The 12,135-nt window shown below is 42.7% G+C and overlaps 1 protein-coding gene and 1 long non-coding RNA gene across 3 annotated transcripts in view; one reads left to right on the forward strand and one right to left on the reverse strand.

Moving 5' to 3' along the window:
- Nucleotides 1–12,135, reverse strand: part of pdzrn3b (PDZ domain containing RING finger 3b) — a 108,192-nt gene that overhangs the window by 89,002 nt on the left and 7,055 nt on the right. For both annotated transcript variants that reach the window (XM_031280477.2, XM_031280468.2), the window contains one exon: nt 10,781–10,888. In XM_031280477.2, coding sequence (XP_031136337.1) covers nt 10,781–10,888 — 108 coding nt within the window. The remainder of the gene's footprint in view (nt 1–10,780; nt 10,889–12,135) is intronic.
- The window catches only part of LOC116037359, a 37,621-nt gene that overhangs the window by 2,444 nt on the left and 23,042 nt on the right, over nt 1–12,135 (forward strand). The gene's annotated exons all lie outside the window — the stretch shown is intronic.

The following is a 12,135-nucleotide window of genomic DNA, read 5'->3' on the forward strand; positions in this document are numbered from 1 at the left end:
TGCGATAAAACAGTTTAATAGAACTGCAAGCTCATGCTGAAATGCAGAAAATCAACTATTCACAGGTGGGCTCAAAATTATAGTGCTGTCTTTCAAGCTATGTCCAGTCATATTCTGTAATGCGAAAAGCGATAAATATTTTTCTGATTACTCAGTAATACAGAACATGTGGCATATATCACCGTATATATGCAGGTGGAATTAAAAGACAGAAGTGTGCACTTGCAGGGAGAGCACCTGTATATACTCAGAGAAAAGGGAGTATTTGGAGAGAGCAAGCTTTACTTCCTACTATAGAATAACTCATCCTCTAAGAGGAGTGGGGGGGGAAAATAAGACATGAGCGGGGATGTCTGAGGGAGGCGCCTGCAGAACATCTCTCTCTCTCTCTCTCTCTCTCTCTCTCTCTCTCTCTCTCTCTCTCTCCTCTCTCTCTCTCTCTCTCTCTCTCTCTCTCTCTCTCTCTCTCTCTCTCTCTCTCTCTCTCTCTCTCTCTCTCTCTCTCTCTCTCTCTCTCTCTCTCTCTCTCTCTCTCTCTCTCTCTCTCTCTCTCTCTCTCTCTCTCTCTCTCTCTCTCTACCTGATAGCTGAAAAGCTTGCTCAGTGAGCCGACGATGGCCAGTCCTCCAGGCTGTTTGTCAAAAGGAAAGAGGAAGTCTTGAATGAGACAGAGAAGTAACACTTGAAAGGGAACATCTCTCTCAGGGGATCAAGAGAAAGGCCAGAGCAAAGCGGCGTAACAGAGGCGGAAAAGCACGCTGATGAACAATGTTTTCTATTTGCACACATTTGCATAAGAAAAGGAAGCGCAGCGACCACCAGTTCCACTAGTTGGCTGGTGAATGGAGGGGAGCTCTAAACCTCCTCATGAGAGGCGAATGGGAAGCACGTTTAAAGCGGGATGTGTCGTCAGGATTAGTCGGAGTGAAGAACACATTTTGATAAGGGACACCGGGGTCCGCTTCTATGCTGTGGCCCATCACTGCCAGTTGAACCATATAGGCCTTTCACCATTCACTATCCAGAGAGGGGATGCTCAACATGTTCAAGTTGAAAAAGAGCAGGTGTGGATATTAATTGTGCACTGCAGGACTACTGTACATACATATGCATTCCAATTAGCTCACATACTGTATCACTGAACATCTGTCATGTACAGGAGGGACAATTATGTACGGTGATGTCAACCCTGTGTGTTTTGCATCTGTTAAGTCCTAATGGGGCCTTACAGAATGAAACCTAACATCTGTTGGCGGCAGTTTCGGCCATCGCCGCAGTACTGCAGTGTGTACGGGCGGATTAGGCCCGCTTCAGAACAGCTTCAGGCTTGTTCTGAAGGTCAGACTGGCACTTCAGATGTGAAAGAGTGATTCATACCGGAAAAGTCATCTTCCTTCTTTTTTTTTTTTAAACCACAAATGAGAATTAGCTTTAGAGCAGCAGAAGTACTGTACATGTCAAATGAACAAATAATGTAACAGAATGCATGAAATGCTGCCAATAGGGGGATTTGATAGACTTTTCCACACTGCAAGTTAAATGGTTATTGTAGCAAAAAAAATCACAGCCTACACAACTCCACCTACAGAGTCCATTAAAATATGCTTCTGATAACATTTGTGGGAATAAATAGGCAATGCAGTGTCTAAATTTCATCTGAAATGCTTACTCGTGACCTAAACTAACTAAGCTGGTCAGACTCATTTGCATTAGGCTGAGATTGAGCATACTACACTGCTATAGTTGGCCACGCCACATTCATCATGTGCTGTGTGGCCGTCATCGCCTGCTCTATAGTGAAGGCAGCAACCTGTGGCACGTCCCTTCGCCGAGAATGTAAAGTACCTGAATGCTAGGAAGCAGCTAGCTGTTAAATTCCTCATCTCTGACCCTGCTCTCCTTTTAATTACCCTGTTGCATGTTGATAGTAAGTCTTGCACCTTCATAAGCTCTGAGGAATACTGTAGGATTGGGCATCGAGAACCGGTTCCAACTTGGAATCGTTTTAAAAATTACGATTCCAGTGGAATCGTTTCTTTATTGGAATCGTTTGGAAAATTTGGTTTCAAATCCGATCATCGGTTCCAAATTTAACATGTGCAAATTTTGGTTTTCGTAGCAGTGGCTAGTGTGGCTTTATTTTACGTTGGAAAAAAAATGTAGACATGTGACCTCTTTCAACTTCACCCCTCAAAGAACCGCAATCGAAAGAAAGAATCGGAATTTGAATCAGAATTGTTCAAATCAAAACGATGCCCAGCACTACTGAGGAACAATTTATTTTCATGACTGATTGATTGATGATTAAAAGTTCAGATCAGACAAAGTGCTTCAGAACGGAATATATTGCGACCTTAAAGGCAAAGAGAGTACGGGAAGCACAAAAAATGCTGAAAAAAATATTTTCTGTTGCACTGGTGATGTCACTCTGCAAAAAATGTTTTTTTAAAAATTAAAAAAAAAAAAAAGAGTCAAACCTACTGTACATGATTAACAGTGAGTTGAGATTAAAGTCATAACAGAGCTGTGGGAAAAGAAATGAAGTCCACTTTATCATCTCCCTGGACTGGAGTAACATTTGTGATGGTTCCATACGAGATGAAGACAACCAAACTCTGGCATTTTGATTGATGAGGGAAATCTATAGCCTATAATCTGCTGAGGGACCCATGTTGGATCATAAAATGCCTCACGAAGTCATGTTTAAAATCACTCTCGGCCTATAGCCATTTCCATAGAACCAAATACATGTGTCGCAGAGTCTGCCACCAACTAGTGAGACATGGAATCAGTGTAATAAATCAGGAAACTCCCTCTGTGTATCATCATAATTTTGGCACTGATCATAAAACTCCAGTTGTTGGGTCAGAAGAGAAAAGACTGTAGGCATTGTTCAACTGACTTTCTGTTCAAAAAACGTTTCCTATGAAATGTAACAACACAAATTCAACAAACAAAGCTGCATGCATGTCAACATCTTGTGATTTATTCTTAGGTCTACTGCTGAGGCTTGGCAGCCTGTTTCTTTCATATAATTGATTTCCCTGCATGGAGCATTCCCTCAATCAGCAGTCCCCCATTTCATTGTTACGTTTGCCATAATGCCATTATCTTTAAGCTCTAAGTGGAATAAACTACCTCTATATAGTTATAATGTTAAGCACTCTTAGTTTATTTGACAAAACCACCATGGGGAAGTAATTTACCGTCTCGAGTCAATTCTGCTGACTGTCCCTAAAGCTTACACAGACCAGTAAGAAAGGCCTTCAAGATTCCTGGCTCTTCTGCAGCGGGAAACCAGCACACTGATTTACAACTTCTTTAATGTTGGAGCACAGAGATTTAAACTGTGGTGTACACAATGGATGATACATCTGGTAAAAAAAAAAAAAAAAAAACTGTCAACGCTTTCATTTTGCTGATGGTTTTAGAACCGTGCCACTGTTTTCTATTTCTGTTTTGTTCCCTTGTGAGATTCCTACTGTGATCACTTCAAATATTGAGAAAGGTACATTGACATGTTGTGCTATTTTTGGTGCAGTTGAACAGAAGACTGGCATAGGACTACAGTAGAGTGCAGCACAGATACGCATACAGTGTAAATACATGGGGTTTCTTGGTATGCGGACAGATTGGTGTCAATTTGGCAGACATGAATTTTTATTTGATATAGTCCTAATTAAAATGCACAGGGAACTGAATACTTATACTAGTTGCTCAAATTAACATGAAAACTTGACAACTCTAATTTACAAAACAATCTCACCTCAAGGTCCACAAAGTAGCTGCTATGAAGCTTTACAATATTGCTAACATTGAAGCCAACATGGACAAGAATTCTTTAAAGTGCTCAGAAAGAAATTCAATTTAAAAATCTTTCTTTTGCATGGCATTCCATTTGTTTTTGAACTGTTTTGTGGTAATTATTGTGACTTTGCCCTACTAGTTTTGATGATTTTGTTAGGAAACTTTATGTAACTCTTAAATTGATCATACAAGAGGAAATGGCAAATGACTCCCTTTAGGGTGATTATCTGTCTGTCAATCTATTTATCAAAAAATTGCTCAGGAATTCAACCAGATGGAAACACACTTGTGTCAAGTGTGCTAAGCCAGGCCCTGCCCAGCGAGAGAGAGAGAGAGAGAGAGAGAGAGAGAGAGAGAGAGAGAGAGAGAGAGAGAGAGAGAGAGAGAGAGAGAGAGAGAGAGAGAGAGAGAGAGAGAGAGAGAGAGAGAGAGAGAGAGAGAGAGAGAGAGAGAGAGAAAGAGAGAGAGAGAGTGGGCGGTGATTAACATGCTGCAGTCAGGATGCATTTCAGAGGGGCACTGGGAGGAAACGACGGGCCATTACAGCACAACTAAGGGTCTGTTAATCAGCCTATTAGGGTTTAATTGAGGATAGTTAATTAGGAGTCGGTGGGCAGTCTGTGCTTGGGGGTAAGGCTGACATGAGAAGCAGCTGGCAGAGCAACCTGAGACAATTGTTACTGATCCCTTTACACAAGAGCAGTGATTGATTGGCAGAATAATTTGCCTTAATTACACCTGTCTATTTCTGCCCGCTTTAAACTTTTTAGGAGCCATAAATGAACCCACTAGCTCCAATGAACAAGGAGCCGGGCGAGACTGTGTTGGAGCAGAGCAAACACAGTTACAGTAGGCCCAGACTGTATGTCTCCGCAAAAATCATCAAGAGCCGGTCTGCCTTTGAGGACACAAGCTGTTTAAACTGAGTGGAAAATACAATATTCTGTGTGTGTGGAGGGACAGAGACAAAAGCAGCCTTCTGGCTGCAGCGAGGCATAAGCTCACCTCACACCATCTCTAGACTGACGTCTCCACATCTTAACCCCCCCCCCATATGGAGCAGTGGAAAACAAAGGTGTGCTTGTCCTCACTTCTTAAAACCAGCTCTGCATAGGGCAGCGGCTACCACCAGAAGCTGATTATGGACTCTTAAAAGTTAGATTTGATTTAATGTCCTGCTCCTGCCTCAGCTGGACCACGGGGCACAGGAATGTGACTCACTGCTAGGATTGGCCTGCTTAGCCTGGGGTGGATTCATCCTGTCTAGATCCAGGCAGGAGAAACAGAGCAGTGCCACATTCAGTTTGCCCATCTGGGGAATAAACACACTGCCTGCACAGGGGCCAAAATCCAATAAAGAGCCTGACAAAGGCCTGCTTCTTGCCTAAGAATGCCAAAACAACATGTGATCCCCCTTAGGGAAATAACTTCTATGTCTATTTCTCATAGCCCTCCGGGTCAGAAATAACGCCTGGGGAAACTTTGGCACATGTCCTGCTGAGGATGCCATGTGCTGTGACAACTTATCAGTGACAGTGGGGTCCAGCTAATCACACAATTCAGTTGCAATCTTACAGTTATTGACATGCCAAATACATCTTCAGATGTGAAAACTGCTGTCAGATACAATGACATTACATGTGCTCTGCTTCGGGAGCAATACTCTGTAACAATCAGTGGATTTATGAAGCATACAGAGCTTACACACACTGAAAGTGTAAAATTTTACTTCAGATCAGCGATGTACAACAGGCCATAAAATACAGCGAGAACAGTACTGCACACTTACTGAATCAACTATAATGAAACTAAGCTGTATGGCATCACAGGAAAAAGTGATGCATCTAATTAACAACAAAAGGCAGCACTTTGCTTCCAAACTTGCCTTCTCGTTGCCGAATAAAGGCTCATTGACACGCATGCTTCAGACCAACCTCCCACACAGCTTACTTGGCATTTCAGTCAGTCACTGCTAAGTGCTATCTGTCTTGAGCTGTGTCTGGCCTGGTGACTTGACACTTAAGTAACTGTGGGGAGGTTTGAGGTGTTTAGTGGCTCACTGTGGGTAGCCTCGCAACTCACCTAGTGACAAATAAGAAATTGCAGATGTGCTGCCTTAAGCAGTGTCACAGTTACAAATTTAGATGTGAAAATACTCTCAGCAGCTTAAGATAAAATGCATTATTTTTGCAGTACTAATGAGATAAACCATTTTTTTCCTCAAGTTTTAAACATCTACAACTAGGCCAAAAGCCCATTGATTCTTTGATACTTAGTATAAGCTGTAGCAATATGGTCATGGGAACAGGTTGTGTCAAACACAATAAAGCTAATCTGGGTGTAGGGGGTTACAAAGTCTCAGGACAATTTTATATCCTTTGCCAATAATAAAACGCTATATTTAGAGCAGCCTATTTTGCATTTCAGACACGCTTGATTGTGACCCCTGGCAGTCTCCACCACATTCCTCCTGCTCTTCTTCCAGCTAATAACTCAAAAAATACATTATGCATCTCAAACCAGGTTAAATGAACAGAGGTAACTGCCAGCTATTCCAACTTGCATCATCTGTAACAAAACTGTGCCGGCACAAACATGCCTGCTATTTTTGGTCCATGTCTTCTGACGCTTTGTTGTATCAGGCAGTTGACGCTGAATGAAAATGTTGGTTGTTGAATTTGAGCCTTGCAATCTCCACTTTTCGATTCAAATGACATCCAGTATACATTTTTATATAAACATTGTCTTAGCAGGGACACATTCCTGCCCCCCCCCGCCCCCTCTCCATCCAAAAACACACACACAACCTCATCCTCCATAATAGAACTGGCTTCTCCCAATGTCAGTTTATTTTAAAGTAGTTGTTGCTGTTCGCCCTCTTCGACCTAAGAATGTTTACCAAGGATTTACAAGGCGACATTTACGACGAGCAGCCCAGGCGTCTCCATTCTCTTCCTATTTTCACACTCAAAAAGCCCACACAGAAAACATCCCCTCAACTCCGAGAGCTCAGGCACGGTTCTGGGATTGTGACACTGGCTTAGTCGTGTTGCACAAGCAAAGAGGCTTGAAGAAAGTTGAAGGCCAGTTTTTCTAGGAAAAAAACGCAGCAACAAACTCTTGCCGGAGTTCCAGCATTGCTCAATGTGAAGTCACATTAAAGAAAAAAATGCTGGGATTACATTTATATGGTAGACATGTTCACATTTTCTAAAAAACATGTAAGTATACAATCAGTCGGCTGTAGTGTTGCAGAGCAGAGTCCTTCATACCAGACCAATCCCCTTGTAACACTGAATCAGAACTTATTTATGAAATTCTGGCAAAACATGGATCCTGACCAGAGTGCTAAGATTCTTTAGCTTGCGGAGGGGGCTAGTGAAAGCAAACACAGCTCGAGGGTTTTTATGAGAAAAATGTCCGGCTGAACAAGGAGGCATTCATGTGCTGATTCATACCAGCCTGTAGCTCAGTTAGAAGACAGCCATCTGCTATCACACTCCCCCGCTAAGAGCCTGTTATAGAAGGATGAGCCGTGGATCATCATGTACTGTACATGTTACATCCATATAGACTAGAGGATGGATACATGACCCGAGCCCGACGGGCCGGGCCGGGCCGGGCCGGGTTCAGACAGATATTTAGAAATGATGTTCGGGTCGGGCTCGGTCACATCAGCGCGATAAGGCATTGAACATTTTAAATTTAAAAAAGCTTATTATGTAGGTAGCCGATGGGCCTGTTTCACTTGATGCAAAGGTTCGTTTTTGTGATTAAAAAAAAATTAAAATATTACCCTAACATCCGTCTCCCTGCGTGTGGAAATTTGTTTATGTAGCTGTGACGTGCGCTTGTTGCCCTGTGTGCGCTGATGCGCTCATCTGTTGACATTTCCTACAGTTGCTTAATAAAAGCGGGCTTTCCACACAAACAAACGTACATGTGTCATTAGTATGAGAAAAAAATGAGATTTTAACTGTGTCTTGGGTCGGGCTCGGACATAAATATCTTAATGCCTGTCGGGCTCGGGTCGGGTTCGGTTACTGCTCTGTCGGACGCGGGCCGGGCTCGGACAGAAAAATGCGGCCCGATCCACACTCTGATAGAGACTTACTGGAACTAACCCCTCTACTACAGAGGGTAGTTTTAGTGTTTAAAAATTAAACATTAGCATTTTCTGAATTTGATCTTTAAAGCTGCACTAATCAATATTTTTTAAATATTAAACGTGGATCAAATGACTGTGTGACTAATGTGAACGAATTTGCTGGCAGTGACGAACCCCCTGAGAGTTAAGGCTGTTTTATGGTTCTGCGGAGGCTCCACGCAGAGCTTTCGCTGTAGCCTACGTAAGTGGCCTGATCTTTATACTTGTGCGCTGGTGTGTGCGTCGAGCCGGCATGTGTGTGTGTGTGTGTGTGTGTGTGTGTGTGTGGGGAGTGTGTTAGAGCGAGGGAGAAGTGAGAGAGTGACGGCCATTAGCTTCGGAGCGAGTACTGACTCTAGAGTAATAGTGAGAGAAACAAAGTGTCTCCTCTGTGTTTTCTGACCATGGTGGGAAATCTGGAGCAGGAACGTGCGTCGCTGCGACGTGTAGTTACATTTTTGGAGAGGTGCACGTCAGGCTACGGCGTAGGGTCCGGCGTAGACACAGAGGGGTCTGCGGGGGTACGCCGTCAATTCTACGCAGAAGCATAAAAAGGCCTTTATCCCCCAACTATGCAGTTCCCCTCAGCTCTATAGAGCGTTTTGGCTTCTTTTAGCTCATTGTTTTTGGTTTTCCAACTCTGCTCTCATCAACCTTGAAAAAAAATAGATTGTTCATGAAGCTTTCTGACTTTATCAATTAAGTCAGTAATAAAAGGAAAAATTTGCTGTTTCAGCTTCTCTGGATTTTCTCTTTTTTTATCATTGTAAACTGAATATCTCTGAGTTTTGGACTGATGATGAGAAGTAATCATTAGCGGCAACCGTGATCACACAAAAAAAGTCCCACATCTTGTTTGATTTTACATATTTTAGCCATTCTAAAAGCACCTATGGCTTCTTTAAGGACTCCTGGTGTACTTTGATGATATCTTCCCTGCAAAGATCAACCACTGAACCTATGAAACGGTTTCTATAGATATGTGTGAAAGCTACTGATACTGTAAAAAAAAAAAAAAAATAAAAAAAAAAAAACGTTAAATAGGTCGGAGTTACGAGCTGTTGGTTTCAACCCACGTGAAACTGCCTTTGGGCGCTTTGTATTCAGTTCCTTTGATTCACCACTGTAAACCAGAGTTCACAGACCCAACCCGAGGTTAAAGATGCAACCCACACAATGTCAAATGTGCATATGTCGTTATTACGTTGCATTTCTTATTGTGGTCAGGAAAACCATGACATGGAACTTTTTGCTTTAAGCAGCTAACAAAGAGGGAGTCTTCGAAATATGAACCACCTTCACTATCAGGTTTCCCATCTGATGAAAAGCGCCAATGTGGAACAACAACTCTGAACTGTCTATACATTTCTATTTCAATGGCTGAATGATTTATTATGTTGCTTTTTGTCTAGAAATCCCTCACCTCTTGAAAAGAAAAAGGTCACTCAATAGGGTGCTTTGCTACCTCCTTAGGCTCATCGCGTCCTCTCTGCTCAAGTGTTCTCTTCATTGGAGAGATTTTTGTGACTTCACCCACAATAGCTTAAAAACAAGACACACAAGTCCAGCATTATCCTAAAGCAAAATCTGTACTCTTTTTTTTCTTTTTTCTTTTTAAAGCCGATGAAGGGTGAATGGCTATCTCAACACGAAATCCTACACAAGATATCTTCTCAAGTAACCAAATACAGCAACAACTGGTCCATTAACATGATTCCCCAACCTTCATACACGCCCAGGCTAAGCTCATTAAAACAGACACCGCAGATGCATGCAAAGATACACATTTTAGTTCCACTCGTACACGTTCATGTGACATACGAGCTCATCTCTCTTCGCTCATCAGCATGTGGCCCACTTGGAGTCTTTTGTTGGCCTCAAGTCTTCAGGATGCGAGCGAATCGCTGCCCTTTGTAGTCAAGTAGCGGGGCGCTCTGAGACACTTGATTGTGTTACTGGAAGATAAGATATGAGGCCCAACATGTCACATCTTAGTAATGGTGCTGCCGTACTTACAACCACGATATTTAGAACCAAAGCGTGAGGCTTGTGCCAGAGGACTTGTGGCATTTTTGTACTGACTGCATAAATGACAGGATAGAGTGATCAACGCAGTCCAGATGTCAGAGTCGTCTTTTCTTGTAAACACTTTCCACAAACATCTCTGTGAGCAATGTGCCGGTCAAAATGCTCTGGGGCAATTTCACTGAGGTTTGACAATAAAGCTGGCGTCAAACCATATTTGTCATCTTGCGGCACGCGGTAATACACACTTGTAATCCACATAAACATCTCTGTTCAATGCAGCAATTGTGTAAGATTATGCTTGACGACTGTTCTATAAAAGCAACCTTTGTGATGTTGAGTTTTTCAACGCATCCCTCAAGTTGACCTCAGGGTGAGCTAGCCTTTCCACACAAGATTCTGTTTCAAGGAGAGAGGAGGATGCTACCCGACAGCTCTGTCAGAAGGGATTTGTCATCTAGGAAGCAAACACAGGGCTCTTTCTCACTCAGCAAAAACAAAGACAGACAACCCTGCCTCAGCTTTAAATCGGTCTATCGTCTGAGTGTTGATTGGTAGAAGTACTGTATATGTTGAAATGTTTGCTGCCTGCCGGATTTACTTTCTTGAGCTGAAATAAAAGCCCAAAATGTAAATGCTCAAAATTCACAAGGAGCATACAGTACATATTGAGTGGTGGATTCGTGCTTCCTCACTGTCATCATCTTTATAGGGCAGACAGCAGCTGTCACATAATCCAACTTCCCCGTCTAGAGTACATAAACCTCCTCCATATGAAATACTACAGTGTTGGCCACATACCTCTATTATTCTGTCGTGGATTTGAAGGCCTTCTTCCTTGTCCGCCGGACCTTCCTCGATGATCTTGGATACAAAGATTCCTTCATTCGAAGTGCTGTCATTGTCGTCCTATGGAATAAATTGCAGTTATTGTCTGTGTTCTGGCAATGTTTAGGAGAATAGTGGCGTACACATTTCTAAACGCAAAAATCTTCAAAATTGGGGCGGCCTCTAGCTTATCTAGTAAGAGCGTTCGCCCCATGTTGGCTGAGTCCTGCAGCGGTGCGGGTTCGAATCCGACCTGCTGCCCTTTGCTGCGTGTCATCCCCCATCTCTCTCCCCCTCTTTCATGTCTATCCACTGTCTCTACACAATAAAGGGAAAAAGCCCCCCAAAACAATCTTCAAAATTTAGCACTGACGGGCACGTGGCTGGCTCACCTGGTAGAGCAGGCAGTCTCTCTCTCTCTCTCTCTCTCTCTCTCTCTCTCTCTCTATATATATATATATGATTGTTATGATGCTGGTTGAGGTGAATGGAAAAATAAGTCTTTTTGTAATTTGGTTTAAACAAACCCTTTAACTCTGCCCTTAAGTGTGGACTTAAGGGTTAGCTTTAACTTCAGATGCTTCCCAGGCCTGATGGGGCAATTCTGGCCTGCAAAAGGGCCTAAATGTTGACATGTGGACATGGTGGATGGACACAAGTTAGTCTACGTCCCACACTGTGGCCTTCAATTTATTGGGACACTTAAAGAAGTCACAAGTCACAGCACTAACTTTAATTAATTATTTCTGGTCTGCTTCCTCTTTCAGGGGCATCATGTACAGTACAGTGTTAACTCAGCAATGCTTTGCTACAAATCTTTTGACAAACTTACTACTTTACAACTACCCCCATCTTCAGAGTTGTAGACAAACTAGCTCTTCCAGAGACCACAAAACCTGGCAGCTGATTGCTCTTACCAAGCCATGCCAGAATAACAGCCACATAAAGCACATGTGTCAAAGGGCTACGGGGATATTAGCTATTTCCATTTTAATGAATAGCTTCTTACGCAGACTGCTGATTTGAGGCGAGCAGGGAAAGCGAAAGCCAAGTATTATCTCTGCTCTCTTATGGTTGGGTTTGATACATGGTTCTGTCACAAGAGCGAGAAAGGTTGCAAATCTACTCTGGTAAAAAACACCGCTTTTTATGTGTAGATCTTTTTATAGTTTCCCGCTATAAAAAGTTTTACTATGGTAATCTATGTCGCTGCAGAAAAGTGCGTCACTGTGGCAGTGGGGAAAAAAAAAAGCCCTGTAACAGTTGAGTACAGTCCTGATGAAACAGATATGGGGAAAACCATTTCAATAGGACCTCCGCTGCAGAAA

This window comes from Sander lucioperca, chromosome 6 (genome assembly GCF_008315115.2).
Source record: "Sander lucioperca isolate FBNREF2018 chromosome 6, SLUC_FBN_1.2, whole genome shotgun sequence".
Taxonomy (NCBI): Eukaryota; Metazoa; Chordata; class Actinopteri; order Perciformes; family Percidae; genus Sander; species Sander lucioperca.